The following is a 27,253-nucleotide window of genomic DNA, read 5'->3' on the forward strand; positions in this document are numbered from 1 at the left end:
GTTTCTCCTCATCTCCATTGCTCAACCTAAAGAACCACTCCTCATCTCCTTTCTAAATTATCTACACAGGACCCAGTGTGCTCAGACACCAGGCTCACTTTTCTGTAATATCTAAAGAAAAAGATTTAAAAATGTATTTCAGAAGTAACAAAGCATATTATCTTCATGTAGTAATTCAAGAAATTTGTATCCACTCACATGATTTTACTTGCTCCCAATCAGAGTTCTACTGTTTATGCTGAGAAAGTTAAACTGGGTTCAAGGTTTTTCCTACCTAGTCTTAAAATCGCTCCCTTCCCCCTCCTGACATTATTTCTAACTAACCTGTATAAGAGCGAGCTATATGCTTACTTATTTTCAGGCGGCTCCAGGCACGTGATCTCCCCTGTGTCAGTCAGTGTTGGCTGCAGGGAGAGGAGAGAGCGATGGGTGACTGGTTATGTATGCCTGAGAGCAGTGACATCACCCATAAGCTTACTATGGCCCCACCCATCAACGCTCATTCTTCTCCTCTTCTCCAGCCATTGGTTTACACAGGGGAGACGGATCATGTGACTGGACTGGCCCCAAAATAGGTTAGTATATAGCCTACATCTTTCTTATACAGGTTAGTCAGAATAGGTGTTAGGAGGAGAAAGGGAGCATTTTTAAAACTAGTTAGGAAAAGCCTGGAATTCCACTGTCTAGTCACAACAAACGGATTTCTAATATTTGTAAGTATTATCATCATCAGGTACTATGAGCTTACATTCCTAGTCTGTTAGCAAGAATACCAGATGCCACTCTGAGGCACCCTTCTACACCTGCAGCACCAGAAAGATAAATTCACTTAGAAAATGTATTGTGTATAGTACCTCTGCGCTGAACCCTATAGGTATAACAAAGGGAAGATGGGCTACTGCTGCACACACTGGTAAAAGGGTAAAACTCTGACCCCAATAAAAACAAATAAAAAGGGTAATAGTGTTGCGCTGTATAAGGAAAGGGGAGGGGAAGGGGCAAAAGGAAAAGAGGGAGGGGGAGGGGTGGATAAAAAATGTGTGTATATATATATATATATATATATATATATATATATATATATATATATATATATTACACCATAAAAATAATTAATTGTGTACACATTATATATTCCCTATAATAAATATAAAATCAAGCAGCAATTGGTGGGTAAAAAATTGTGAATCAAAGTGTCATAAAGATCTATATAAAATAACTAGCAAGTGCTAAAAGTGCAAAAAACTTCAAATAAACCTCAAAGTGACTGGTGCACACTTCAATAAAGTGACTGGTGCACACACAAATAAGATGATCAAAAATGAAAAAGTCCCGTTCAAAAAATAAATACGTAAAGCAATTCGTATAAATAAAGTGATAAGTGCCAATAAGTCCAAGTAATTAGTCACATGGATGAAAAAATGCTGGAAGAGAAATCAGTGCAACTATTGCTGTTGTGCTGTTCAAGCAACAGATAAAGCCATATTTTGTGCTGTGCAAATCATGCAGACAATTCCGTGGCACACTCCTCCTTTCCCCTTCGTGGGATAAATGGGTGGATGTCCCCTTACCTTACCACTGTAAGGTTACAGCGTGTAGCAACATATGATGGTCACTATGAAGCTTCCCTTCTCTTTGTATCGGATGATATGGTGGCAGATGAACCTCATAAAATGTAAGAGACGTTGCCAGATAGTGTAGTATTTTAATCACTCGTTTTTTTATTTAATAAAATGATCTAGCTATTCACATTTTTGAAGTTTAAAAACAGGCATGAAATGTAAATACAGCGATGGACAGCAGGTCTGGGCGTCACTTCCGGTGTCTCTTTCTCTCTCTTTCCTTGGAAAAACATTTTTACATTTACATTTCATGCCTGTTTTTAAACTTCAAAAATGTGAGTAGCTAGATCATTTTATTAAATAAAAAAACGAGTGATTAAAATACTACACTATCTGGCAACGTCTCTTACATTTTATGAGGTTCATCTGCCACCATATCATCCGATACAAAGAGAAGGGAAGCTTCATAGTGACCATCATATGTTGCTACACGCTGTAACCTTACAGTGGTAAGGTAAGGGGACATCCACCCATTTATCCCACGAAGGGGAAAGGAGGAGTGTGCCACGGAATTGTCTGCATGATTTGCACAGCACAAAATATGGCTTTATCTGTTGCTTGAACAGCACAACAGCAATAGTTGCACTGATTTCTCTTCCAGCGTTTTTTCATCCATGCGACTAATTACTTGGACTTATTGGCACTTATCACTTTATTTATACGAATTGCTTTACGTATTTATTTTTTGAACGGGACTTTTTCATTTTTGATCATCTTATTTGTGTGTGCACCAGTCACTTTGAGGTTTATTTGAAGTTTTTTGCACTTTTAGCACTTGCTAGTTATTTTATATAGATCTTTATGACACTTTGATTCACAATTTTTTACCCACCAATTGCTGCTTGATTTTATATTTATTATAGGGAATATATAATGTGTACACAATTAATTATTTTTATGGTGTAATATATATATATATATATATACACTTTTTTTTTTATCCACCCCTCCCCCTCCCCCCCTTGCTTTTGCCCCTTCCCCTCCCCTTTCCTTATACAGCGCAACACTATTACCCTTTTTATAAATTCACTTAGGCCCCTTTCACACTGGGGCGGTTTTCAGGCGCTACAGCACTATAAATAGCGCCTGTGTAGCACCTGAAAAAACCGGCCCCTATCACTCCAGTGTGAAAGCCGGAGGGCTTTCACACTGGAGCGGTGCGCTGGCAGGACGGTGAAAAAAGTCCTGCTAGCCGCATCTTTGGAGTGGTGAAGGAGGGGTGTATTCACCGCTCCTACCCATTGAAATCAATGGGGCAGCGTGGCTATACCGGCGGCAAATCGCTTTGCGGGTGGTTTTAACCATTTTTCGGTCTCATACAGCCGCTAAAATGACAATAAATCGCCGCTAAAAATAGCGGCGCTTTACCGCCGACGCCCGCACCGCAGCAGTGTGAAAGGGGCCTAAAGAGGCAATGTGATGTTATAGTACTGGTGATATTTGAGGCACATCCTGCCATATAGAAGCATGTCAGGAGTATGACCTGATCATTCAGATATTCCTTAAAGACCTTCTAAAATCATAAATAATCTATCCCCAGCTCTATAAACAGCAGAACTCCAGGATAAGCAAATAAAGTCTATATACAAGTCATGTGCATTCTGCCTTGAATATTGATGTGCTTTTTGCATTTCTTCCAGATCTGTGCAGTAATCCAGTGTGAATTTTTGCCTCTGGAAAAGGAAGGGGGGCGTCTGAGCAGGAGGAGAAAGCTCTCGCTGAGATCTACAGCAAGCAGGCAGATGGATTTTTTATAATGAAGTGAGTGGATTGTGGTGGAATAAAAAAAAAAAAAGCACAAGTGGACTGTATTATTAATGTACTTCCTGGAGGTATGAAAAACCCTCTGCCTACACTTACATCTTAAAGGAAGCCTAATAAAGTAGAAATATGGGAGCAGCCACTGCTGAATTAATAAATAAAAAGGTAAAGACTTCAGGGCTGTCATTCTTATCCTGGCTTCACTACCAAGGGTGTCTTTGACCTGGAACGAGTATAAGTGATGGAGTTCACACTTGGCAGCCTTGAAGTCTGTAATTTAGTAAATCATCAGTAGCAGCCCCAACATTTCTCTCCCCACAGGTGCCCATTACAATCTTTTTATGAACAAGGCAGCAATGACCTGTAATTTAACTTGCATGCCTTTTACAACATTAAAAGGAGAACCTGAGACTATGGATAAATCCAGCAACATATACTCATCATATTGCCTATTCTTATAATCATGCAACCATGAAGACAAAGTGACAGCACTGCAGCCTGATTTGATTTTTAAATGGGAAAAACATTTGTGTTCAGGAAACAAGCACATCAATGCCATTAGATGCTACTATACAGCATCCCTGAAAACAGGAGGCAACCATTTATTTGCCATTTTACATTTATTGGTCTGCCCTGCTGTCACAAATCAATGCTCGATATCCTTGTCTGTCTCACTTGTCCACTGTATAGTAAATACTTTACGCTTGCTTAACTTTTGGGAAAAAAGGCCACCTGACAAATTCCATTAGCTGTCTGTCTTGCCGTTACTGAATCCTGCCTGTTTAAAATGCCCCATTTATCTTTAAAGATATATATATATATATATATATATATATATATATATATATATATATATAGAACTCAACATACATATACGACATTAAAGGGTGGGTGTACATACAGCATTCAGGAGTGTGCTACTACGTGCATATCTCACAGACCAATTTACCCCAAATCCCCCCTCTCCAAGTACAGAGCTATCTCCTCTCGCTCCCAAATCCTCTCTTTCCCCCACCTACAGAGTAGCAGCGAGAGGAGCTGCTGCAGAAGTTAAGCTACCACTTATAGTAGGAGTGTGCAGGCTTCAGGAAAAGCTGCTGCCACAAGTTTAGGCTGGCTGTGCACATTCCCTGCCCCAAACTCTGCTCTCATAAGATTGGGCAGGGAGTGGAGCGCTGTCACATTCCAATCGTTCATTAGCTTGGTCTTACCCAAGTCAATGTGGGCTCTCTAGCAGTACTGAGGCCTGTTGACTGGCCACTTAGGAATCTAGCGCTACATCGTGGGAATGACATTTTATCCCCATACCTGGGGCGAACTAGCTCTGACAAGTTAACATGAAAATGTGAGTTAACGTGAAAGTAAAAGTTGTTTACCAGGATTGTTATCCAGTGAATCAAGAGGTTTTAGAGCAGAAAACAAGAACCAAGGTCCCATGCCCGTCTAATGTAGTATAGCAGAGATCTCCGTGATCAGCTGTTCTAGCAAATGTCCTGAGGCTACACTACATGCAAGGCAATGCAGACCTTCCTCAGCAAAGCCATTCCATACCAGCTGCTGCCTGGCTAAGCCTGATGTAATTATTTTATAGGCTGGGAAACCTCATACTAGAAGAATGCAGAGCAGCTCTTTGATGGTAGTCTCAGATCTGCTTGGCTACACTTAAAATAAAAGGTAAAAAGCTTTATTTATCCATTTTAAAAACAGCTAAGGGCTCTTTCACACAGGGTGGATCCGTACTGATCCGCCCTGTGGACATCCGCCCGCTCAGCGCTGTCGATCCCCACGGAGCAGGAAGATGACAGGTCCGTCTCTGCTCACCGCTCAGGGACGGACCTGTCAGAGCGCCGCTCTCCCCTATGGGAAATTGGATGAGGACGGACCGCAGAGTCCATCGTCACCGGATCTGATGACTGATGGAAAAGTAGGTTTTTCCTCTGTCACACTTTTTTGGGTCGGATGTCAGAGCTGACATCCGACACTCCATAGACCTCTATGGAGCATCTGTTCAGGTCCGCCTAAAAAATTGACAGGTGGCCCTGAACGGATCGGTGAAAGAGGCCTTTACGTGTAAGGCCCCCATTGACCCTTGCCAATGGGCTGTTTGGAATTAGCTGCAGGACACCCAGCAGAGGTTCGCTACGATTAGCTGCAGGTGGGAAACCACACTGAAATCAACAGGAGGCTGCTCATGCAGCTAATCATGGCCAATTGCATGTAAGTACTCATGCAGTGTTTACATGTGAATGGGCTGCCCCCAGGGTTGAACAGTCGCAGGTAATCGTAGAATAAGCATTGCATGCGATCTGTCACAATATGTATGTTTGCAGGAGCTGTCAGTTTCCCAATGCTTTAATGGCACTTCCGTCAGCAGCTAATCACAGGGACCCCTGCTGAGTCTCCAGCAGCTAATCATAAAAGGGCTAATTCACAAGTGTTAAATGGGGTCTTAATCCACTCCAGCACACTATGAGTACTGCAAATTGGTGGGACCTTTTTTAAATTGTGTTGCTATGGATTCTGCTACTACTAACCTTGGCAAGCCACGCTGCGTGATTCCACTCATTGTATGTCTGCAAGTAACGGCAGGCATCCGCAGCCTTGTCTATTAGGCAGAGAAGCTGCACTCCCTCTGTGAAAAAAACAAAAACCGTGTGTCATTTTTACTCACAAACACCATATTACCAAAAGGACCACTAGCCAGCATTTCCAGTGTTGAAGTCAACATTCTTTCAAACTAAAATTGTAAGTGCATGGAAAATGTGAAATTCAAAAAGGAAAAAACACAAGAAAAATCAGTTTTAGGCCCAACTCCAGCCAAACTTTTTGTTATTTTGAAAATTGTGTATTCTAATTAGTTACAGAAACAGGTTTTTACTGCAGACTTGGTCCACTTTGTGGAGATTTTCACTTTATTTTCTGGCTAATGTGTCCCCTGAACAGGAAGGTAGGAAAAGGGAGCAGGGACACAGACAACAATGAAAACCTGACAAAAAGTTGTTAATTCTTCCCAATTGTATTAGACACGTATTTGTATTGCCATCTGTATGCCTGTTGAGTTAGCTCCCCTAGGCTGAATTCACAATTCACAATAGGGAGCAGTGTGGTGCTTTTTTTTGTAGGTGGTACACTTCATTCATGGCGCTGTACAACAGCACGATGTGCTGTGCAGTGCCATGCGATAAAATGCATAATTTCTACATTTTACTCTGGGCCACGGTGCAGTGTGAATAGGACACACAGAAACCACTTGTCTGCTGTGCATCCCTGTGGCGACAGGCATTTTACAATACGTGTGTGAATCTACCCATACTGCTGTGATACCTTACAGGAATTACAACTGTTGTAAACCCCACTTTGTGATTTTTACCTACAAATAAGCCTAACTTAAGACTTACCTGTAGGTAAAATTAATATTGACCCTGCATGCAGCCACTGACATCAGTGACGCATGTGTTCTGAAGTTTCGGCTTACTATGCCGGAACATCATAGCATCTTGCTGGAACCAGGGGCCCCAGCGAGAATGCACAGGAGTTACATCAATCACAGCTCCAGAGCCCACAATTCCGGAAGGACGGTAGAAGATGTCAGCCCTTTGTTCTAAGGTGCTGGTAGTGTTTAAAGTGCGTCAAGGAAAAAAACAAACATACAGTCGATATAAAAAGTCTACACACCCCTGTTAAAATGTCAGGTTTCTGTTATGTAAAAAAAAATGACAAAGATAAATAATTTCAGAACTTTTTCCACCTTTAATGTGACCTATATAAACTGTACAACTGAAAAACAAACTGAAATCTTTTACGTCTAGCTGTTCTAGTAGGTCTTTCCTGACATCTTTGATGCTTTGGAAGCTCTCTGTGGACCATGGATTTTGCTGTATGATGTGACAGAGGGATCTCACTGTTAAAAGGTATCAGTCAGAAGAAGGGTACAAAAGAATTTCCAAAGCATTAGATATACCATGGAACATGGAATGAGGACAGTCATCATCAAGTGGAGAAAATATGGCACAACAGTGACATTACCAAAAACTGGACGTCCCTCCAAAATTGATGAAAAGGCGAAAAGAAAAAACTGGTCAGGGAGGCTGCCAAGAAGCCTACAGCAACATTAAAGGAGCTGCAGGAATATCTGGCAAGTATTGGCTGAGTGGTACATGTGACAACAATCTCCCGTATTCTTTATATGTCTGGGCTATGGGCTAGAGTGGCAAGACAGAAGCTTTTTCTTAAGAATAACATCCAAGCCTGGCTAAAAAAAAAAAACACCCAAAAGCATGTGGGAAAATATGTTCTGGTCTGATGAAACCAAGGTTGAACTTTTTGGCCATAATTCCAAAAGATATGTTTTGGCACAAAAACACTGTACATCAGCAAAACAGCACCATACCCACCACCACACTACCCAGCAGTTTGCATATGGCAGTGTGAACTGCTGTGCATGTCGGGTGCGATGTGGGAACCCGCAGTTGATTCGCAGAGTTCGCACAAGTGTGAACCGGCACTAAAGGAGGAAAAAGTTCTGAAAGGATATAGCTTTGTCTCAATTTTATACATCACAGAAACCTGACATTTTAACAGGGGTGTGTAGGCAGTTTACTGTATGCAGTACAGCTCTACAATACATGCACATTTCCCCATGTTTTATCCATTAAAATACTGCAAGTACAGAAAAATACCTGTTAATCAGAAAGAAATGCACACATCCTGTAAGTCCTGTAGTGAACTGTCAACACAGCTTTAGGGCCAGTTCACACCAGATGCAGTTCCATGCAGTTCTGTTTTTTCTGCACCAATACAGTCAGTTCCGGTCAGTTTCTGCACCAGAAACTGACTGCATGGTGTGCACTAGAACCATTGGAATACATGAAAAACACTGTGCATGCATTTTTAGTGCAGTAAAAAAAGCACACAGAACTGAACGGAACTGCGTCTAGTGTGAACTGGCCCTTATTGTGGACTGAGTGGTGTCAGGCCTACCCATAGATTTTTTTTTGCAAATTTACTCAACCGCTACTACTGCTCCCAGATGTCTACAGCACATTCCGGAGTTTATGGTAACATCTAGGAGGGAAGTGTGTAGAGGACAAAACACAGTTCTCAATTTCTAAAAAGATCAACACTATTTTTTTGCACTTTTCAAACAACCAAAATGTTTCCAATGATATATTTAACAGACCAGAAGGAAGAGATAAAAGTTCACTGCTAGGGTTGTACATACACTTAATGTTTCATAAAATTACCCAAGATGAAAATCAATTAAGTAATGAAAATATAAAGCACAGCAATCAGTTGGTGAATTGTGCAGTTTTCCTGTGAACAAAAACAAAATTCCCACCTGCCAGTTTTCCATTGGCGATCATATTGGTTGCCACAAGCTTAATGGTGCTCTGAGAAGGTCCAGAGGAAGTGACTGTAGTCACCAGACAGGCCTTCAGTGAATCGCAGTAATACTGTGGATTTTCAGCGCTGGTCTCTAGTAGCAGCTGTACAGCTCTGTCAGTCTGTAGAAATAGATACTGAAAGTTACTACCAAATACAAATGTAAACTGGACAAAAATATTTTTCCCTCATTAATGTAATACTATGTTCAGTACTTCATAGCAACCAGATCTCTTTATATAATGGCCAGACAACAGGTGATTTTTGTGCATCACCATTCTGCCCTTTGCATAAGCCCGATAACTTTGTTCCATAATACAGTATAGTCAGCTGTTATTGGGGTCTATTTTGTTTATCAAATACATCTTTAAAATTTGTAACTCAAACTCCGCTAGCTCCAAACAACCAGACTGTGAAAAAGTTTAAATCCAAAGTGAAGCCCCATAACTTTTCTGAAATTTAAAACATATTTGCTGTGCTGGCAGAAATGGAGCATTGCTTTTTTACATGCAGGTGACAATTTTTTCGATATAAAATATTCATTTCAAAATATATGAAGTGCAACATCAGTTCTAGACATATTATGCAGTAAAACGAGATTCAGAAGGGTGTAAAGTAAGATATGCAGTACACCAGGGGTGCCCAATCTTTTGAAGAGCGAGGGCCACTTAAGTGACTTGGTAACCGGTCGCGGGCCACAATGAGCAGAGCAGGCGGATGACAGGTCCATGCAGAGCGGACACAGCCCACTCTACTCTATGGGTCCTCTGAGCCACCCTGGCGGAAGGGGATTGATCCCCTTCTGTTTTTTTGCGAATCAGATTGGAGGTAGGCAGGTGTAAAAGGACACATCTGTTTACATCTGCCGTTTCATATAGAGGTGAAGGAGGGTCTGATTGTGTGAAAGTGGCCTTACACAAGTGCACTGCATTAGTGTGACTTTCCTGTGGGTTAGCTACACTTTGCCATAGACTTCTATATATTCTTTTTGAAAGCTCACCAAACCCGCAGGTAATAACAGAAGTCTATGCCTCAGTGCAGGTAACCTGAAGGTGCACTGCACCTGCGGATCAGTTTGAAAGCAGCCCAGTAACCAATCCGCAGATATGCCCATACATACACTGCAATTTTTGTAATAAACTGACCTTTAATAATTCTTCCGTTCAGGTATCGCCTGCTGTTGCTGTGCCCGGCAGAGTGCATTTGGTATCACTCCGCCTGTGGCAAGAGAGCGCTATACAGTCAGCTTTTACAGCTCTGCTCCATTTGCTTTGCCAGCTTCATTAACAACACAGATGCTCTGGGATGGCCAATCTGCCATCCCACAGAAAGAGGTCGTGGGCCACATCAGGGAGCTCCGCGGGCCACTGGTTGGGCACCCCTGCAGTACACAGTCTCAAAATCATCCACGTAATTCAGCCTATTTCACTCAGTCTTATTGATATGTTGCTACAGAGTGATGTAATCATATTCTGGCCTTTTCATGTTATTTGTGGCACATTAAATCAGTGTACTGCAAATATTGCCAACAAGCAAGGATACCTGTCATGAGAAGAATGTGTGGGCTACTATTGCCAAACCCCTCCTGAAAAAGCCATTTGCTTGACTGTCATCAATTTCTGAATCACTGACCCAAAACAGACATGCAGTAAGTGAAGTTAGAACCCCTGATCTGGAGTTTGGTGCAAGTCTGAACCAGTGATCAACCTGACTGCCAAACAACTAGAACTTTCAGAAGATCAGCAATGGCCTATATGTCTCCTCATTACAGATGCCAATGTTAAGCTCAATGGCTTCCAGAAAGGCAAAAAAAACGGACTTTTCATAATACAGTGAAATTGTATAACAAATATGGTTAAAATGGTATTAAAGGTTAACATGTTACACTTACCTGCTCTGTGCAATGGTTTTGCACAGAGCAGCCCCAATCCTCTTTTTCTCGGGTCCCCCGTTGGCTCTCCTGGCTTCTCTTCCTTGAGCAGTGCCGCCAATAGCAAGGCGCTTGCTATGGGGACACTGGTGTGTACTTGCTCCTGAGCCCTGCTCTATGCGACATGTTCAGTAGCGGTTTGACCCAGTTCCCCTGCTCTCTCCTCATTGGCTCACTGTCTGTGATTGACAGTCAGTGTGATTGACTCAGCCAGTGAGGAAAGGGAGTCCCAGGATAACCGAGGCTCTTGTGCACATCGCTGGATCAAGAGGGAGCTCAGGTTAGTATTAGGAGGGGCTGTGGGGGGAGCAGCACACAGTAGGTTTTTTACCTTCATGCATAGAATGCATGAAGGTAAAAACCTTCAGCCTTTGCAACCACTTTAGCTTGTATGTATTTTCAGAGATCTGTGGGCTCACCTGTCCTAGTAGCAATAGCTGGTCTGCACATTTTCTGGTGTGTTCATAACTGGAGCGTTTTACTTCCTGAAGACAAATTCTGTCCAACTGTAATTTCTGCAGGTAAAGGAAGAGAAAATGATGTAAATAAACAAATATATATATATAATAATTTTATAAATGCTGGTATGAGCACACCCATCTACAATCACCGAGCCTAAATAAGGAATAAAGAACATCTACATGTTCATCGAAATAAACCAATAAGACTAACCACAGACTGCATTAAGTACATTATGTTTCAATGCTGAGAAAAGTCAAAGAAAAATACCTTTTCACATGACAACTCCCTTCTCTACCAAGCCCTAAATCATATCCCAACCCCTAAAATATCCCCAAACCATTTCACCTCTCACTACCATTTTACCTTTTGGGAGAAAAAACTGAGTATTCTCTGTTCAATCCTGACCTCTAGAGAACAATATTAGTTTGATTATAGTTGCTGTCCACACTGTTCTGTGTATTTACACGCCATCAACATACAGTATCTCACGAAAGTGAGTACACCCCTCACATTTTTGTAATTATTTTATCTTTTCATCTAACACTGAAGAAATTACACTTTGTAACAATGTAAAGTAGTGAGTGTACAGCTTGTATAACAGTGCAAATTTACTGTCCCCTCAAAATACAGTCATTAATGACTAAACCACTGGCAACAAAAGTGAGTACACCCCTAAGTGAAAATGTCCAAATTGGGCCCAAAGTGTCAATATTTTGTGTGGCCACCATTATTTTACAGCACTGCTTAACCCTCTTGGGCATGGAGTTCACCAGAGCTTCACAGGTTGCCACTGGAGTCCTCTTCCATGACATCATGGAGCTGGTGGATGTTGGAGACCTTGCGCTCCTCCACCCTCCATTTGAGGATGCCCCACAGATGCTCAATAGGGTTTAGGTCTGGAGATATGCTTGACCAGTTCTTCACCTTTACCCTCAGCTTCCTTAGCAAGGCAGTGGTCGTCTTGGAGGTGTGTTTGGGGTTATGTTGGAATACTGGTCTGAGCACTGACAGGCTGACCCTCCCACCCTTTGAACCTATGCAGCAATGCTGGCAGCACTCTTACATCCATTTCCCAAAGACAACCTCTGGATATGACGCTGAGCACGTGCACTCAACTTCTTTGGTCCACCATGGTGAGGCCTGTTCTGAGTGGAACCTGTCCTGTTAAATACCTGTATGGTCTTTGCCACTGTGCTGCAGCTCAGTTTCAGGGTCTTTCCAATCTTATTATAGCCTAGGCCATCCTTATGTAGAGCAACAATTCTTTTTTTTCAGATCCTCAGAGAGTTCTTTGCTATGAGGGGACCAGTGACCAGTATGAGAGAGAGAGAAAGAGCGATAACACCAAATTTAATACACCTGCCCCCCATTCACACCTGAGACCTTGTAACACTAGTCACATGATACCGGGGAGGGAAAATGGCTAATTGAGTCCAATTTGGACATTTTCACTTAGGGGTGTACTCACTTTTGTTGCCAGCAGTTTAAACTTTCATGGCGGTGTGTTGAGTTATTTTGAGGGGACAGCAAATTTAGACTGTTATACAAGCTGTACACTCACTACTTTACATTGTAGCAAAGTGTCATTTCTTCAGTGGGGTGTACTCACTTTTGTAAGATACTGTATATGAAAAATTAGTTGCAGTGTGTTGCAAGCCAACACAAAAGTTTTACATTCCCCCCAAAAATCACAAATGAATGCACCATATACACATACAACTGATCACATGCATTGTGAACTCCAATTGCATAGGTTTTTTTTTTTTTTTCTTCAATGAGTTTTTATTAAGTTTTTCAAAGACAAACAAAACAAAACATAATACAATAAGGAAAGGAAGATAAGGGTGGGTATCTGGACACAGGATATACAACCATGAGAAATGCAACAATATAAAAATATAAAGTACAAAGTACAGACAGGTGTATTACGTCTCGTTCAGTTAGTAAAAAGCAAAACAAAAATACTTGTATCAGTTAGTGATAGTAAAGTTCTAAAATAAGAGGTGACCACGGATCAATGCCCGAATCTGGTGGTCCATAACTTCCAATCCTTATCGAATTGCTTACAGCAAAATGAGTTAATAGCAATCAATCTTTCAAACGTATAATTCCTATTGACAATGGTGACTACTTCAGAAAAATTAAGGGCCATAGATGTCTTCCAATTGCGAAGAATTAGGTTTCGTGTGGCTAGTAAAATATGTGTTACCATAGCTCTATCCCCACATGAAAAGGTTTCAATACCAATGTGCAGTATAGCTAAATTAGGGTTTGGAGGGGTAAGGATACCTGTGAGATCAGAAATTGTTTGAAAAACTTTGTTCCATAAGCTTTTCAAGCATGGGCATTCCCAGAGAATGTGAATCAAGTTTCCAATGCGACCACAATTCCGCCAACAAAGTGGTGAAGAGGATGGGAACATGATAGACATTCGAAAAGGGGTATAATGCCACCTATAAATAATTTTCAAGGTCATTTCCCAATGACTCACACAATGGGAGGATTTGTGGATAGATTTAAAGGCAGAGAGCCATTGTTCATCAGTAAAGGTGGTTGCTAAATCTCCTTCCCACTTCCTGAGTGCTGGCGATTTGTGAAATATGCGTTTATCCTGAAAGATGTTATAAAATAATGATATACCTTTGGTATTATGGTGTGAACTCGAAAAAAATGCCCATGCCTTAGTGGGTATATGGGTGATGGGTATCGGACGTGTCTTTAAATAATGAGAAATACGGGTACAGGAAAACCATGCGGTGTGTGGTAAGTCAAATTCCGATATGACCTGTACGGCCGATTTGGGTTCCGTGTCCCTGCATAGTTCTTGAATATAGCGAATATTTTTCGCTTGTAGTTGCGACGTTTGTAGGAAGGGGAGCTTGGCATTTAGGATTTCTAATGGTAAGTCATATGCTATGTCAGTTACGTCTCCGTTATCTTGTTTGAGGAGGAATCGCCACGCTTGCAGTGACACCTGTATAGTGGGAGGTAAATTTCTGGAGTCCCAAGGATCCCATGAGTCACTAAGTAAGAAATCTGTGGGATTACTTACAGGTAGCTTAGAAATTTCCATGTCTGCCCACAGTGGACTTTCCGCTCTATTGAACCAGTGCTTGAGTTGGTCAAGTCTTGTAGCCCACATATAATCCCTTAGGTCTATGTATCCAGCTCCTCCTATGGTTTTGTGAGGTGTAAGAACGTGGCGGGGGCATCTAGCCTTTTTACCCCCCCACGTGAATTTCCACATGGCATTGGACAACTTGTTAACATAGTGTAGGGGTATGGGAATTGGTAAGGAGCGGAACATATACAATACTTGAGGCAGTATAGACATTTTGTAGGCTGCTATTCTACCTAGCCATGACAACTCCCTCCGTCCTATCTCCGTAAGTTGGCGTTCTATTTTGGCCAAAAGAGGTTTGAAATTAGCATCAGCCAAGACAGGGAGGGTGTTAGTCAACGTCAGACCCAAATAGGTAATGCCCTTGGTGGCCCAAGAATATGGAAGCGATAATTGCAAGGCTTTTTTTGCTTGCGGGTGGGTTCCCAGATCCAAGATCAGTGATTTATTGTAATTGACCTTATAGTAGGATATAGCTCCAAAATCAGACAGGGTCTTGTGGGCTTGTGGGAGAGAATGTATAGGATCAGTTAATAGCAAAATAATGTCGTCAGCAAACAGATTTATGACATGTTTGGATTTGCCAAAGGAGAAACCTTTAATCAGGTCATTTGTCCGTATAGATTGTGCTAATGGCTCTATGATCAGATTAAATATAGTGGGGGAAAGAGGACACCCTTGGCGAGTGCCATTTGTTATGTCAAACGACTTGGACAATAGGCCTGCCGTGTATACCTGTGCTGATGGACACGAGTAAAGTGCCATAATAGCAGTGAAAATTGGTCCCCTGAAGCCAAATTTGTTCAATACCGCTTCCATATACATCCAGTGCACTCTATCGAACGCCTTCTCTGCGTCTATGGAAAGAAGCAGAGAAGGCGTTCCGGAGGCTTTAGCATGATGAATAACATTGATAACTCGCCTAGTGGCGTCTGAGGTTTGCCGCCCCTTCACAAAGCCCATCTGGTCCTTTGGTATAATGCTTGGAATGATATTTGTCAGTCTCCTAGCCAACAATTTAGCATAAATTTTTATATCAGAATTTAAAAGGGAAATTGGCCTAAAATTAGCGGGAGTAGTGGGATCTTTACCCGGCTTTGGTAAGGTTACAATGTGTGCTCTCAGCATCTCAGAGGGGAAGGAGGAAGTCGATTCCGCTTTAGTGAAAACGTCAAGAAGGTGTGGGGAGAGCAGGTCCGTGAGGATTTTATAGTACTCATTCCCGAAGCCATCAGGGCCTGGTGATTTGCCATTAGGCAATGTGGATATAGTCTTGGCTATCTCCTGTAGTGTGAATGGGGCATTTAATTGAATTAGATGGTCCTCCGAGAGAGACGGGAGATTAACGGCCTGCAGGAATGTTTGAATGTCTTGTGCAGTCGGTTGTGGAGTGTTTATGTCGTTGCGTAAATTATAGAGAGCTCCATAATAATCTGCAAATTGGTTCGCTATGTCCTGGGGATTGGTGATTTTGTGGTGTGATGTCGGGTGTATCAAGTGGGCAATTTTGGAGCGGGTGCGGGCAGCCTTTATCCGATTAGCTAGGTATTTCCCTGCTCTATTGGCATGAGCGTAGGAATTCAGTTGCAGTCTGCGTAAATGTTTATCAAATTTTTGTGTAAGGAGGTTTCTCAGTTTGTTTCTAAGGTCGGTGATGGTAGCCGCTATAACAGGCGAGGGGGAGACTTTGTTTTGGGTGTCTAGCAAATGAATTTCATCTAGCACCTCTTTCAGTAAAGAGTTGTATTTTTTCTTCTCTCTGGCTCCTAACTGTATAAGAATGCCTCTCATGAAGGCTTTGTGTGTGTTCCAGAGGATAAAGGGATCAATGCCTGGGGTGGAATTGTTTTGGAAAAAGTCTCTGAGATGCTGAGAGATTGTTGGGGCAAGTTTGGGTTCTTGAAGAAGCCTAGTATTGCAACGCCAGATGGGTGGTGAAGGAGCGGCCTTATGTGTATCGATAGACAATGAGATTGCAGCGTGATCCGACCACGTGATATCATGTATCTTAGTGGCTCGGACCTTCTGCAAAAGCCACTTGTCAGTTAGGAACATGTCAATCCTTGAGTAAGTGCAATGTCTAGCTGAGAAAAAGGTATAGTCCCTTTCGTTAGCATGGTGGCATCTCCAGACGTCGAAAAGGTCTCTTGTGTGGAAAAAGTTAGATAAAGACGATGATCTACACTTATGAACAGCCGTAGTATCCAGATGACGATCCGCTACGAGATTGAAGTCCCCTCCGATGAGAAGACTGCCGTAAAGCATAGATTCAGCTTTTTTGAATACTCGTCTGATAAATCTCAGTTGATGGGAGTTCGGAGCATAAAGCGTAACCAAGGTGAAGGGTTGAGAGTCAAAGTCGCCTGTTAGAATTATGAATCTACCTTTATCATCTATGAACGATTCCTTAAGAAGGAAGGACACAGTGTTCTTAATTGCTATCATCACCCCACCTGTTTTGCTGTCTGGAGTACATGCCAAAAATATGTGTGGGTAATCCTTATGGGTACAGAGCGGATTTTTCCGTTGTTGAAAATGAGTCTCTTGGATGAGAAGTATGTCTGCTTTTTGTTTATGGGCCTCTTGCCAGAGTGAAAAACGTTTTGCAGGGTGGTTCAGCCCCCGCACGTTAAGAGATAAGCAGGTAATAGTCATTTATGACGTAGTAAGAAAGCCTGTGGGGTCGTAAGTGCATGGTACTCACTGTTATCGCATGTTTTCAACAGATGCGTCTGCACCAGAGCTGAACGGAATAAGGTTGGGTCTTGCATAAGGAAGTTCTTGGTTTTTTCGTAGAAGTCCATGAGTCCAGATGGGAGGAAAAAGGGAAAAGAACAAAAACATAAGACAAAAACGTATAGTGCATGTATAGTAAAAAAGGATCTAACAACTGATCCAAGTGCAGTCATGACTGCTGAACTCGGTAACAGGGCGATTGGAGAGTGAGAACTAACTCCGTCAGCCAGAGAGAAAAGATGTAAAGGATGAGGAGTACTTAAGAGCTACTCCCGGCCTGTGTTTTGTTGTGGCGCTTGTGTGAGACTAGCTGCCATTCTTCCTGGAGAGGCGAGGGATGCCTTGGGGGAGCTAGAGTAGGTGGTGGCTCCTGCACAATCCCCCATTGAGTTAGGAGGTTAATACCTTCTTCCAATTTATTAATGGATTTGGTGACCCCATTGTGTGTGATGATGAGCGTGGCTGGATATTTCCATTTGTGTGGAATTTTATGGTTTCTCAAAGCTTTCGTGATTGTCGCTAGATTGCGCCTCCTCTGTAACGTATGCCGAGAGAGGTCCGGGAGGATTTGCAAATCAGCATATTGGGAAGGCATATTGTCGGGGCTGCGTGCTGCTTGAAATATTTGCTCTTTAACATGGTAGAAATGGATCCTCAATAGTGTGTCTCTCGGGGTGCCCTCAGGGAGGAAGGAGGGCTTGGGGATCCTATGGATCCGGTCCACTAATAAATCCTGTGCGGTCAGATTAGGCAGCAGAGAGGAAAACAGCGTTTGGGCAAATTGTAAGAGTTGCTGTGCAGAGACAGATTCGGGTATTCCCCTTAACTTAATATTGTTACGCCTGCTGCGGTCTTCAAGGTCTGCGACCTTATCTTTCAGCCATGCTATGTCATTCCCCTGTGCTGTGTGTGAATCCACCATCACATTGTAAGTAGCTGAGAAATCCTCCATCTTACGTTCCACCCTGTCCACTCTGACTCCTATAGCCTGCACTTCCCTGTGACATTGGTTGATACCTTGTACCATATCAGCTTGGAGAGCTGATCGAAGTGATATCAGCATTTCTTTCAGTACAGTATCTGAGATAGGTTGGCCAGATGTGGGAAAGTGAGATATGGGGTCAGGGCCTTGTGATGGTTGTGCAGCCTGGTCACCTTGTGAGGCGCTTACCTCCATGTCTGGATGCCTGTCAGGAGAAATCAGCCTGGGTTTTGATTTGGCTGGGCTTCTTGTAGTGGGGGTCGGCGTACCTGACGACTGGCCACTGAAGGATCCTGCAGAGTCTCGTTGTGAACGAAGATCTCCGTCGTTCGTCCCGGTCTGCGCGGCCTGCGCGGCCTGCTCTGCTCTGAGGTGAGGATGTGATCCGCCGCCATCTTGCGGGGGCTCGCGGGATTTCGCCGGGAAGAAGTGAGCCATCTTCTGCGGTTGTAAGGTATTCTTACGTCTCCTCGACATTCCCCAGCAGTTCCGCCAATCGTTCGGGTGAAATCGTGGGTATTATACGGCCGGTGAGCGCTGTTGCGGCGTGTTCTCTCTGGCGGGCGAACGGAGCTCCAGGATCAGGCGTCCATCTTAGAGCTCGGTCGCCACGCCCCCTCCATAGGTTTTTTTTCATGAGCGGAAAAGTTGAAGTTTCGTGACTCTGGAGGGATCAAACCAGGAGCCTGAGAAGGAGAGTCCAGGAGCAGAGAGTTGAAGTATCTGGGAGTGAACCCCATAAAAGGGAAAAGTGCCTGTGCCTTTTTTTTTGTTAAAAGGTCCACATTTTAAAGGTGAGTGCATATTATGAAAGGTGGTGGGGACTCACAAATTTTATGCATGCAGAGGATTCACATATGTTTGGGAAGAAAAGAGAGACCTTAAAATTGGATGAATATAAAGCAATATTTTAATACAAAATTACTTTTTTTATTTTTATGCAGCATATGGACAACTGATTTTTTTTTATTATTGTTTTGCACTAGGAATAATAATAATATACTGGGCTATTTGAGCTCACAAAAGTTAGTTTAGTGATGCACATTCTTGATATTATTGCATGTGGTTAGTTTTGCGTATATGATGCATTCATTTGTGATTCTTTGAGATATAAAATTGGGTTGCGAGTCACTTAATTATTCATATGTTCAACCCTTAACCTTAAAATGAGCAAATGGTTTCGCTTTTTAGCACGGGATGTTACCTGTCCTACATTGGAAGGCCAAAACCAAAAACAAGTTTTCCGTACTTATTTTAACAAAATCTTTTTTTGGAGTCCATTGAGAGACATAGCCAGACTTTTGGGTTATATTAGGAAGTTAGACACTGTCAAACAAAAGAAGGTAGGCCAGCCACAATTTTAAACACAATGGGATGGGACCTGTGTCCCTTAAAGGATTCCAAGAAAATTATTCTATGGTAAATACAAAAATTCTATTTGTTTCAAGTACATTCAAGAAAGTCCAATGGTGGTCCAAATGAGGGTGAGCGGGCAACACGGCAAATAAGTCAAAAAACTGCCTGAAAGACCTTATGCCCAAAGCTGGCATTAGATGAGGCCAAAACATCCACCTTGCCGAACTTAACCAGTTCCAGACTTTGGGTGTGCTACACAAGCCCCAAAAAAATATCATTGTACACAGGGTGTGTGTAGCATATCCAGTCTGTCTGCCCTGCAACTAGGGAAAACATGGTGGAGGCAGTGTGATGGCATGGGCATGCATGGCTTCCAGTGGCACTGGATCATTGGTGTTTATTGATCAGACAGAAGCAGCCGGATGAATTCTACCAAAGCAAAAACAAAAAGGATTCCTTGCAGAATAAGGCTGGCCATACATGGATCAGTTTTTTTCCCAAAAAACGGATGCACCTGAGCTCAATTTTGAGTGTCATTGCAAAGGCTGTGAATACTTATGGACGTGTTTTTTTTTTTTGTCCTTACGGGGTATTGTTTGTAGAATTTTGAGGAAAGTAATGAGTTTAATCCAGTTTGGAATAAGGCTGTAACATAACAAAATGTGGAAAAAGTGAAGCACTGTGAATACATTTCAGATGCACTGTAAGTTCACCTTTGTACCGTGGTTGCAATGCAGGACTCCTGCAGGCTGTCTGCTCATACCTTGTACAGCTAGGCAGTTACACACTGACAGGAAGCTTCAATGAACTACCTAGAGCACTCAACAGCACCCTGGTAGTTCATTGAGAACTACAAGCCACCAACTGCAACTTGTCACCTGTCACAGCTGATATTTAAGGCCTTGTGCATATTGCTACTCTTAATCTCACATTTAGGAGATTTGGGCTTTTTATTTTTTACCAAAGCTCCTGAAGTGAACTCTATCAAAGCCTATATGTGTCAATGTACACAGACATTTACCAGAGTTTAGGAGCTGCAGATTTTAGAGGCAGTAAAATGCTCCTCTCCTGAACACAGAGGAATTAACACTTCAGTGTTAATTTATTTAAATAGCCAAAATACATTAAAATTCTGGCCGATTAAATAAATGCCTAAATGCAGAACACTGATAAACTCACCTAAACTGGTTTGAAACAATGCAGCTTTTAGGTGAGTTCATAATGCAGATTTTTGTCCTAAAAAAAAACCCCAGTATGCATGAGGCCTAACACTACAACCATCTGCCCCACGCATGGGACTGCAGGCAACACTTGCCCACTACCTTAAAGTGGTTGTAAACCCTTACAAACCACTTTAACCTACAGGTAAGCCTAGATTAAGGCTTACCTGTAGGTCCAAAAAATATCTCCTAAACCTATATGGTGTCTATATATGGCGCTTTCACCGTAGACAGCGGCGTGCAGGCGCACTGGGCAAGCCGCAGATTGCAGCGATATGCTGCGAGTGTTGGCTCCCATGCGCATGCGCGGGAGTGACATCATCGCTGCTCCGGTGAATCACAGCGCCGGAGCAGTGAGACCCACCGAGAAGATGGACGCTCGGAACTACAGGGGACAGCAGTGACATCGCTGGCTCCTGTGTCAGGTAAGTGACACATAATGGACTACTATGCGATGCATAGTAGTCCATTATGCTTTACCTTTGCAGGGAGACAAAGAGGAAGTAAACCCATCAGGGTTTACTTCCTCTTTAATTCCCTGGATACAATCATATAGCAGAGTAATACACAAACACACTATTTTGGCAGAAAAGGGCTGTGGCATTTTATTGATTTACAATATTCATAAAGACAAACCATATTAATCCAATATTCAGATGAAATCAAAACATGCAGCAAACCTTTGCCCAGTTGTTAGAACTCGGACAGCTTAAACTTTATTATTAAATCTTATTAAAGAAAAACATCCCCACCAGCCGGACCTGTGAAACAAGACCGGCCTACCCAAAATAAGAGGCCATTTCAATACCGTTTTGCAGCCAAAGATTGAAGATATTGGCACCCACATCCAAAAGGTGGACCCTGTCCTGCCTATAAAGCCCTGGTATTCCCCCTTCAAGATCCACGTGCCGAAAAGCAAAACCCCCTAACAGTGGCATGTACTTAGCCATTACCCGATTGATCCTCTTCCTCATTTTCTCCATCACTCTATGGATCAGTGAAGACAGCCAAGCTAAGTGGGGAACTATCTCTGAAAAAACAATGATCGCACCCAGGGAAGTCAAATGAAACTGATAAAGATCTCTTTTGATCATAAACAAAAGATCCAAAGTATGAATGTTACCCACGTCGTTACCTCCCAGATGAACTATCAGGATTGAAGGTGGTGGCCAAAACTGATATAATTGCTGCCACTTTAGACCTCTCACACCCTTTCAGTACAGAGCGAAGGATTCAGTGAAATAAGTTAATGAAGTACCTGCGTTGAGCCGCACACTTCAGTGCTCAATATATGTAAAGCCGCATACACACGATCAGACTTTATACAAACTTTCTCGTGGATTTTTGTAAAAAAGGGCGTTGGCCCTGAACTTGTTAAGCATACGCACGATCTGACCTTTTCAGCCAACTTTCACGAAATAATGTTTTTGTGCTCTTTACTGCCACCTTTGGTCAGCTTCTGTATTGTTGTCTGATCTTTTGCATTGGTTCTGAGCATGCGTTTGTTAAGTCCGATGGTTTTCTGTACACATGATCAGACTTTGCTCCATCGGATTTATGTTGTCAAAAAGTTTGTCCGTTCACACAGCCAACAAAAGGTCAGATGAAAACTGAAAAAGTTTGTCCGATGGAACGTACACATGGTCGGATGTTGCCTTAAAACAGCTCATTTGCATGTCTGATCGTGTGTATGGGCCTTAAGAGTGGCCCAGAATCCATACACAATGTTAAAAACCTAGGAAAGCAAAGTGAAAGGTTATAGATCTCTTAAAACAATTGGACCTCCATCTTCCCATACCCATTACAGCTTTGGCCGGCAAACCCCTCTCAGCAGCATCAGACACTGCCCCTATTCTGAATGAATGGGATGGAAACTTAAAAATTTTCTAAACCCAATTTTTCAAAACAGCGTTTCAGGACATATGAAAATGTGTACTTCATGAGGGGAGACCGATCTAAATGAATGAGAAAATGGCTTGACTCAGACGGATGCGCTGACAAAAACAATTTACCAGTGCCCCCGGGCACACTGAGACATCTCCACATGCCGGTAGAATTACCCATTCACCACGTCCCAATTGGTTGGTTTTAGAGCGCTTCAAAAAAAAGGCATACCCAACCTTATTCGACTAGCACATACTCCGATAGCATTCCAAAAGAAATCCTTTTGGACACTGGAAGTGGGTAGGAAACCCTGAAAGGCTGCAAAATGAGACAACACAAAAGCCGCCTTAAATAGTACAGCCTCATAATTGATAAAGAAAACCAAATGCGTGGCCTCGTAAAGGTGGTTAAGAATATCCAAATAAGCCGACTACCATCCAGGGTAAAAGTTTTCCTCCTGTAGTCTTTCAATGCCTGTTTCACCATAAAAAATAAAAATAAAAAAATAAAAAAAACTAGAGCAGGGCGGGAAACCACTCATTCAGAAGAAAAAGGAAGGATACTCCAGCTAAGGTCTTTGCTGGAAGCCCATAAGAAGGTTGCCTCTCCATCAAAAAAAGCCAGAACAACCTGCTCATTGGAAGCATTCCAAGCAAATCCAGTATTTTCAGCAAAACGTATCCACTTCCTCCAAGCGGCAGAGTAATCACCCATGTACAAGGAGTGATTGAGTGTCTAATAGCTTCAACAATCGGTGTTAAATCAGATCCCAAAGGTAAGCTGGGCACTGCGATCGACCCAGGGAGTAATTGGTGAAAACATTGCATTTGGAAAAGGGAAAGAGAGTCAGCTATGGTATTTAAAACCCCAGGCGTGTACTTAGTCTTAATCCAGATCTAAAATTTGAAACCTAAAAAAAAAAAAAAAAAAAAAAAAAAAACAACAGATGAAGCTAAATCTTAACCACAAATAAAGAGCTGGAAGAAAGGCAATTGACAGCGAAGAGGACCCCTTTATTGTCGGTTTCCACCAGAATCCGCCTGTTAGCAAAAAAAATTCCCAAAGCAACATGGCTACTAAAATTGGGAAAAGCTCTAGTAGCACAATGTTTCTAGTATCTTTTTTCTGAATCCACACATCCGGCCAAGCACCACAACTCCAATGCAAATCTCATATCGCCGCAAAATCTTTCAAGCCCGCCGTGTCTGTGAACAAGCGGATATCTGCAGCAAAAATACAATCCGAATTAAAAAAGGATTTTCCGGTAAAGGATGCTTAAAAAATAAATAAATAAAAAACAGCCTACACCACTAAGTCATCCTTGAGGGGAGCCGTCAAGCTGATGTGAGCAAAAGGGGATTTTAAACCAGAGGTTGAAAGTTATAGACGTTGAGAAAATCCTCCCTATTGGCATAATTTTTTTTTTGAAATAATTTTTATTCAGGAAAAAAAGAAATAAGAACATACAAAGGCATAGAAGAAGGCACAATCAGCGATAAAGAGAGAAGATATAAATATCCAGGGCAAGCCCTGGGGCAGAGGAAACCGTGAAACACAGAAGAGTTCAACGAACAGTAATACTATAATAGCATAGGGCAACAGGGACCAACTGGATGAATCGGGGACTGTTTCGAACCTTAAGTAGAACAGGTATTGATACCGGCTCCCTAGTGGAACAAGTGCCTAATTACACTTTATAGATCCAAGTAATTAAGAGGGAGGGGAGGGGAGGGGGAGGGGGGAGGAGGGAGAGGTAGGGAAGGACAAATAAAAAAAAGGGGGGGGGGGGGAAGGGGACCGGGGGAGGGGGAGAGAAGGCAGATTAGGAACAAGGATAACATCTTAAGAAGGGATTCATATGCAATGACCACATAGGAGAAACCTGGGGGGCAAATAAGGACCAAGGCAGTCTAGGCAGTTAAGTAGATCCTGAAGATATATTAGGAGTGAAGCAAATCATTGTAGGTAAAAGACAATTGATCCAATGCACGTTGATCAGGTAGTGACATGGTTGCGGCGATAAACAAACGCCATTTGGCGAAAAAGGCAGCTTTTTGGGAGACATGGGAAAAGTCAGCCAGAAGCCTCTCCTTGTACAGGAGAGATAGAAGGTCCTTGAGAAGTTGGGAGGCCGGAGGGCCAGGAGGCGAAAGCCAAAAACGAAGTATAAGGCGGCGGGCCAGAAGTAGACATAATAAGATCCAGTCGACTGTAGCATGCTGGGAGTGGGGCCCTAAAATGGGTCCGGCCCCCGGCAATGTAGACCATGGCAACAGCAAGGGGCCCCAATATCCAAAGATTAGGAGCAGAGGATCCTTGGGTAGTTTCAGTAGAGTGATATAAAAAATGAATGTTATGACCTGGTCCCAGAATGTAGATATTATTTGGCAAGACCAGAAACGATGAGAGAGAGGTGGCTTTAAACATTGACAGTGGGGGCAGGATGCCCCGTCTTGCTTTGATTTAGGAGACAAAAATGGGACGTAGGCCCTGTGGGCAATCTTAAGCTGGGTTTCCCTCCAGATTTCGTTGGGCGTGAGTCTCATAACTTTGTTGAGCCCCAGCATAATCCTGTAGATGATGTCGGGGTCTGGGAAGGCCGAGGACCAGTTTGCAATGGAGGTGGTGGAGGCCGGTGGCGTTGAGCGTTCCAGAAGGGGTTTGTAGACATCAGAGATCTTAAAACACTCGTCCCGTATCAGCTGATCCATGAAGCTGGGTTGGAAACAAAGAAGCTCTTCCTTGCAGCTCTGGGTAATACAGCTGACACACTGTTGGTAGTGCAAAAAGTGCGAGGCGGGTATGGAGAACAATTCCATCACTGACTGAAAAGGAAGAGGTCTGCCAGTAGCCGGGTCGCACAGGGAGGAGAAAAGGGACAGGCCCCGTGCTGTCCAGGACGAAAAAGCTTTGCAGTGAAGGCCTGGAGTGAAGCAAGGATTTCCTTGAATAGGCAGGTGAGTAGAAAGGAAGGGTGGGAGTTTAGCCAGTTTCCTAGACTCCCTCCATGCTATTGCTGTGTCTCTGAGGACAAGGTTATGTTGGTGGGGGGGGGGTACCGCCTTCCAACGGCAATGCAGCAGGGCAGTTAAGGAGAAAGGGTAAGCCATAGCAGTTTCGAGATCAAAATTAGAGTACCTGGACGAGTGGGTGATCCAATCTAGGCTGGTTCTAAGTAGACAAGCTAAATTATATAATCTAACATTAGGCAAACTGATACCCCCTTTGCCCCTGGGAAGGTGTAATTTTTTGTAGGCAATGCGTGGTCTTTTGCCGTGCCATAAGAATTTTGAGATAGCAGAATCCAATGAGGTAACATCTTTGTGTTTAAGCAATAGTGGGAGAGTTTGCATAGGGTATAAGAGTTTGGCAAAGCTGACCATTTTCACAAGGTGGCACCTTCCCAGGAGCGAAAGGGGCAGATCCATCCAGTTGGTCAGTTCTTGGGAAATCTAATGCCCCGTACACACGAGCGGACTTTTCAACATCCAAAGTCCGTCAGACCGAGTCCGTCAGACTATCCGATCGTGTGTGGGCTGCAACGGACTTTCGCTTCGCAAAAGTCTGACGGACTTTAGAAATGAAGCATGCTTCAAATTTTCCCGACGGAACTCCGCCGGACCCGGTCCCCTTCGAAAAATCCGCTCGTGTGTATGCTACTCCGACGGACTAAAACCGACGCTAGGGCAGCTATTGGCTACTGGCTATGAACTTCCTTATTCGAGTCGGGTCGTACGTCATCACGTTCGAATCCGTCGGAGTTTAGTGTGATCGTGTGTGGCCAAGTCCGTTCGGCCGAAAAGTCTGTCAGAACTCCGTCGGAACTCCGGCAGAACTCCTTTGGAAGTCTGTCGGACATAAGTCCTCTCGTGTGTACGGGGCATTAGAGAGCAGAGGAGGGTAATTTAGCTGGTATAATGAGGAAGGTAATTTCCCAATTTTGATTCCTAGGTATGTGATGAAGGAAGGGGCAACCGAAAATAAAGAACCAGCAGCCCAGGGGGGGGGGGGGGGTGGAATGGGAGCCAATGGGAAGAATCTCACTTTTGGAATAATTAATGCGGAGCCCTGAGCAAAGTCTGAATTCGTCGAAAACGCTTTTAATAGTGTGAATGTCAGCTGCTGGATTAGATGTGAAGATAAGTACATCGTCGGCGAACAGAGATGTGCGGAGTTCCTTGCCTCCTATGTCTATGCCGTGGAGGGAGGCCATATGGGTCAGGTGTCTAGATAGAGGTTGGCATAATTTAACAAGCAAAAGCCACGAGGCCCCATAGCGACTGCATCTCCTTTAACAACACCTTACGTCTCCATTTTGTCAATCTTAGCCTGTGGCAGACTAAACTCCCTTGCTTCAGTATCAAAATACCTAAAAACTCTACCGAAGTTACAGAAGAACAAGTCTTCTCTGTGGCCAGTGGAATGCCAAAATGTTCCGTAATAACGCCAAACAACAGCAACAGCCAAGAACAAATGTCAGATTTTGCCGGACTGATAAATAAAAAATCGTCCAAGTAATGCACTACAAAGTCCTGCCCAGACTCAAAGCACATAGCCCAATGAAGAAAAGTGGAAAAAGTTTCAAAATACGTACAGACAAAGAACATCCCATAGGGAGACTTTTATCAAAAAAATAACATCATTCAAAATAAAAACCCCAAAGAACTGAAAGCTAACAGGGAGATAGTCAAAAGCCAACAAGGCCCCTCGGCCGCACGACTTAACCGTCACAATAGCTTCCTCAAAAGTCGCATAACAAACTGACCAAAGCGCCTCATCAATTTCATCATTGAACAG

At 43.0% G+C, this 27,253-nt stretch overlaps 1 protein-coding gene across 1 annotated transcript in view; it reads right to left on the reverse strand.

The window, feature by feature from the left end:
• The window catches only part of WDR11 (WD repeat domain 11), a 187,813-nt gene that overhangs the window by 12,989 nt on the left and 147,571 nt on the right, over positions 1–27,253 (reverse strand). The window contains exons 24-26 of the mRNA XM_077455385.1: positions 11,115–11,210; positions 8,722–8,887; positions 5,918–6,015 (exon numbers count right to left, since the gene is read on the reverse strand). Of these exons, the coding sequence (XP_077311511.1) occupies positions 5,918–6,015; positions 8,722–8,887; positions 11,115–11,210 (360 nt within the window). The remainder of the gene's footprint in view (positions 1–5,917; positions 6,016–8,721; positions 8,888–11,114; positions 11,211–27,253) is intronic.

This window comes from Lithobates pipiens, unplaced genomic scaffold (assembly GCF_037356315.1).
Source record: "Lithobates pipiens isolate NorthernLeopardFrog02 unplaced genomic scaffold, aLitPip1_a1.2 Scaffold_25, whole genome shotgun sequence".
NCBI classification, from domain to species: Eukaryota; Metazoa; Chordata; class Amphibia; order Anura; family Ranidae; genus Lithobates; species Lithobates pipiens.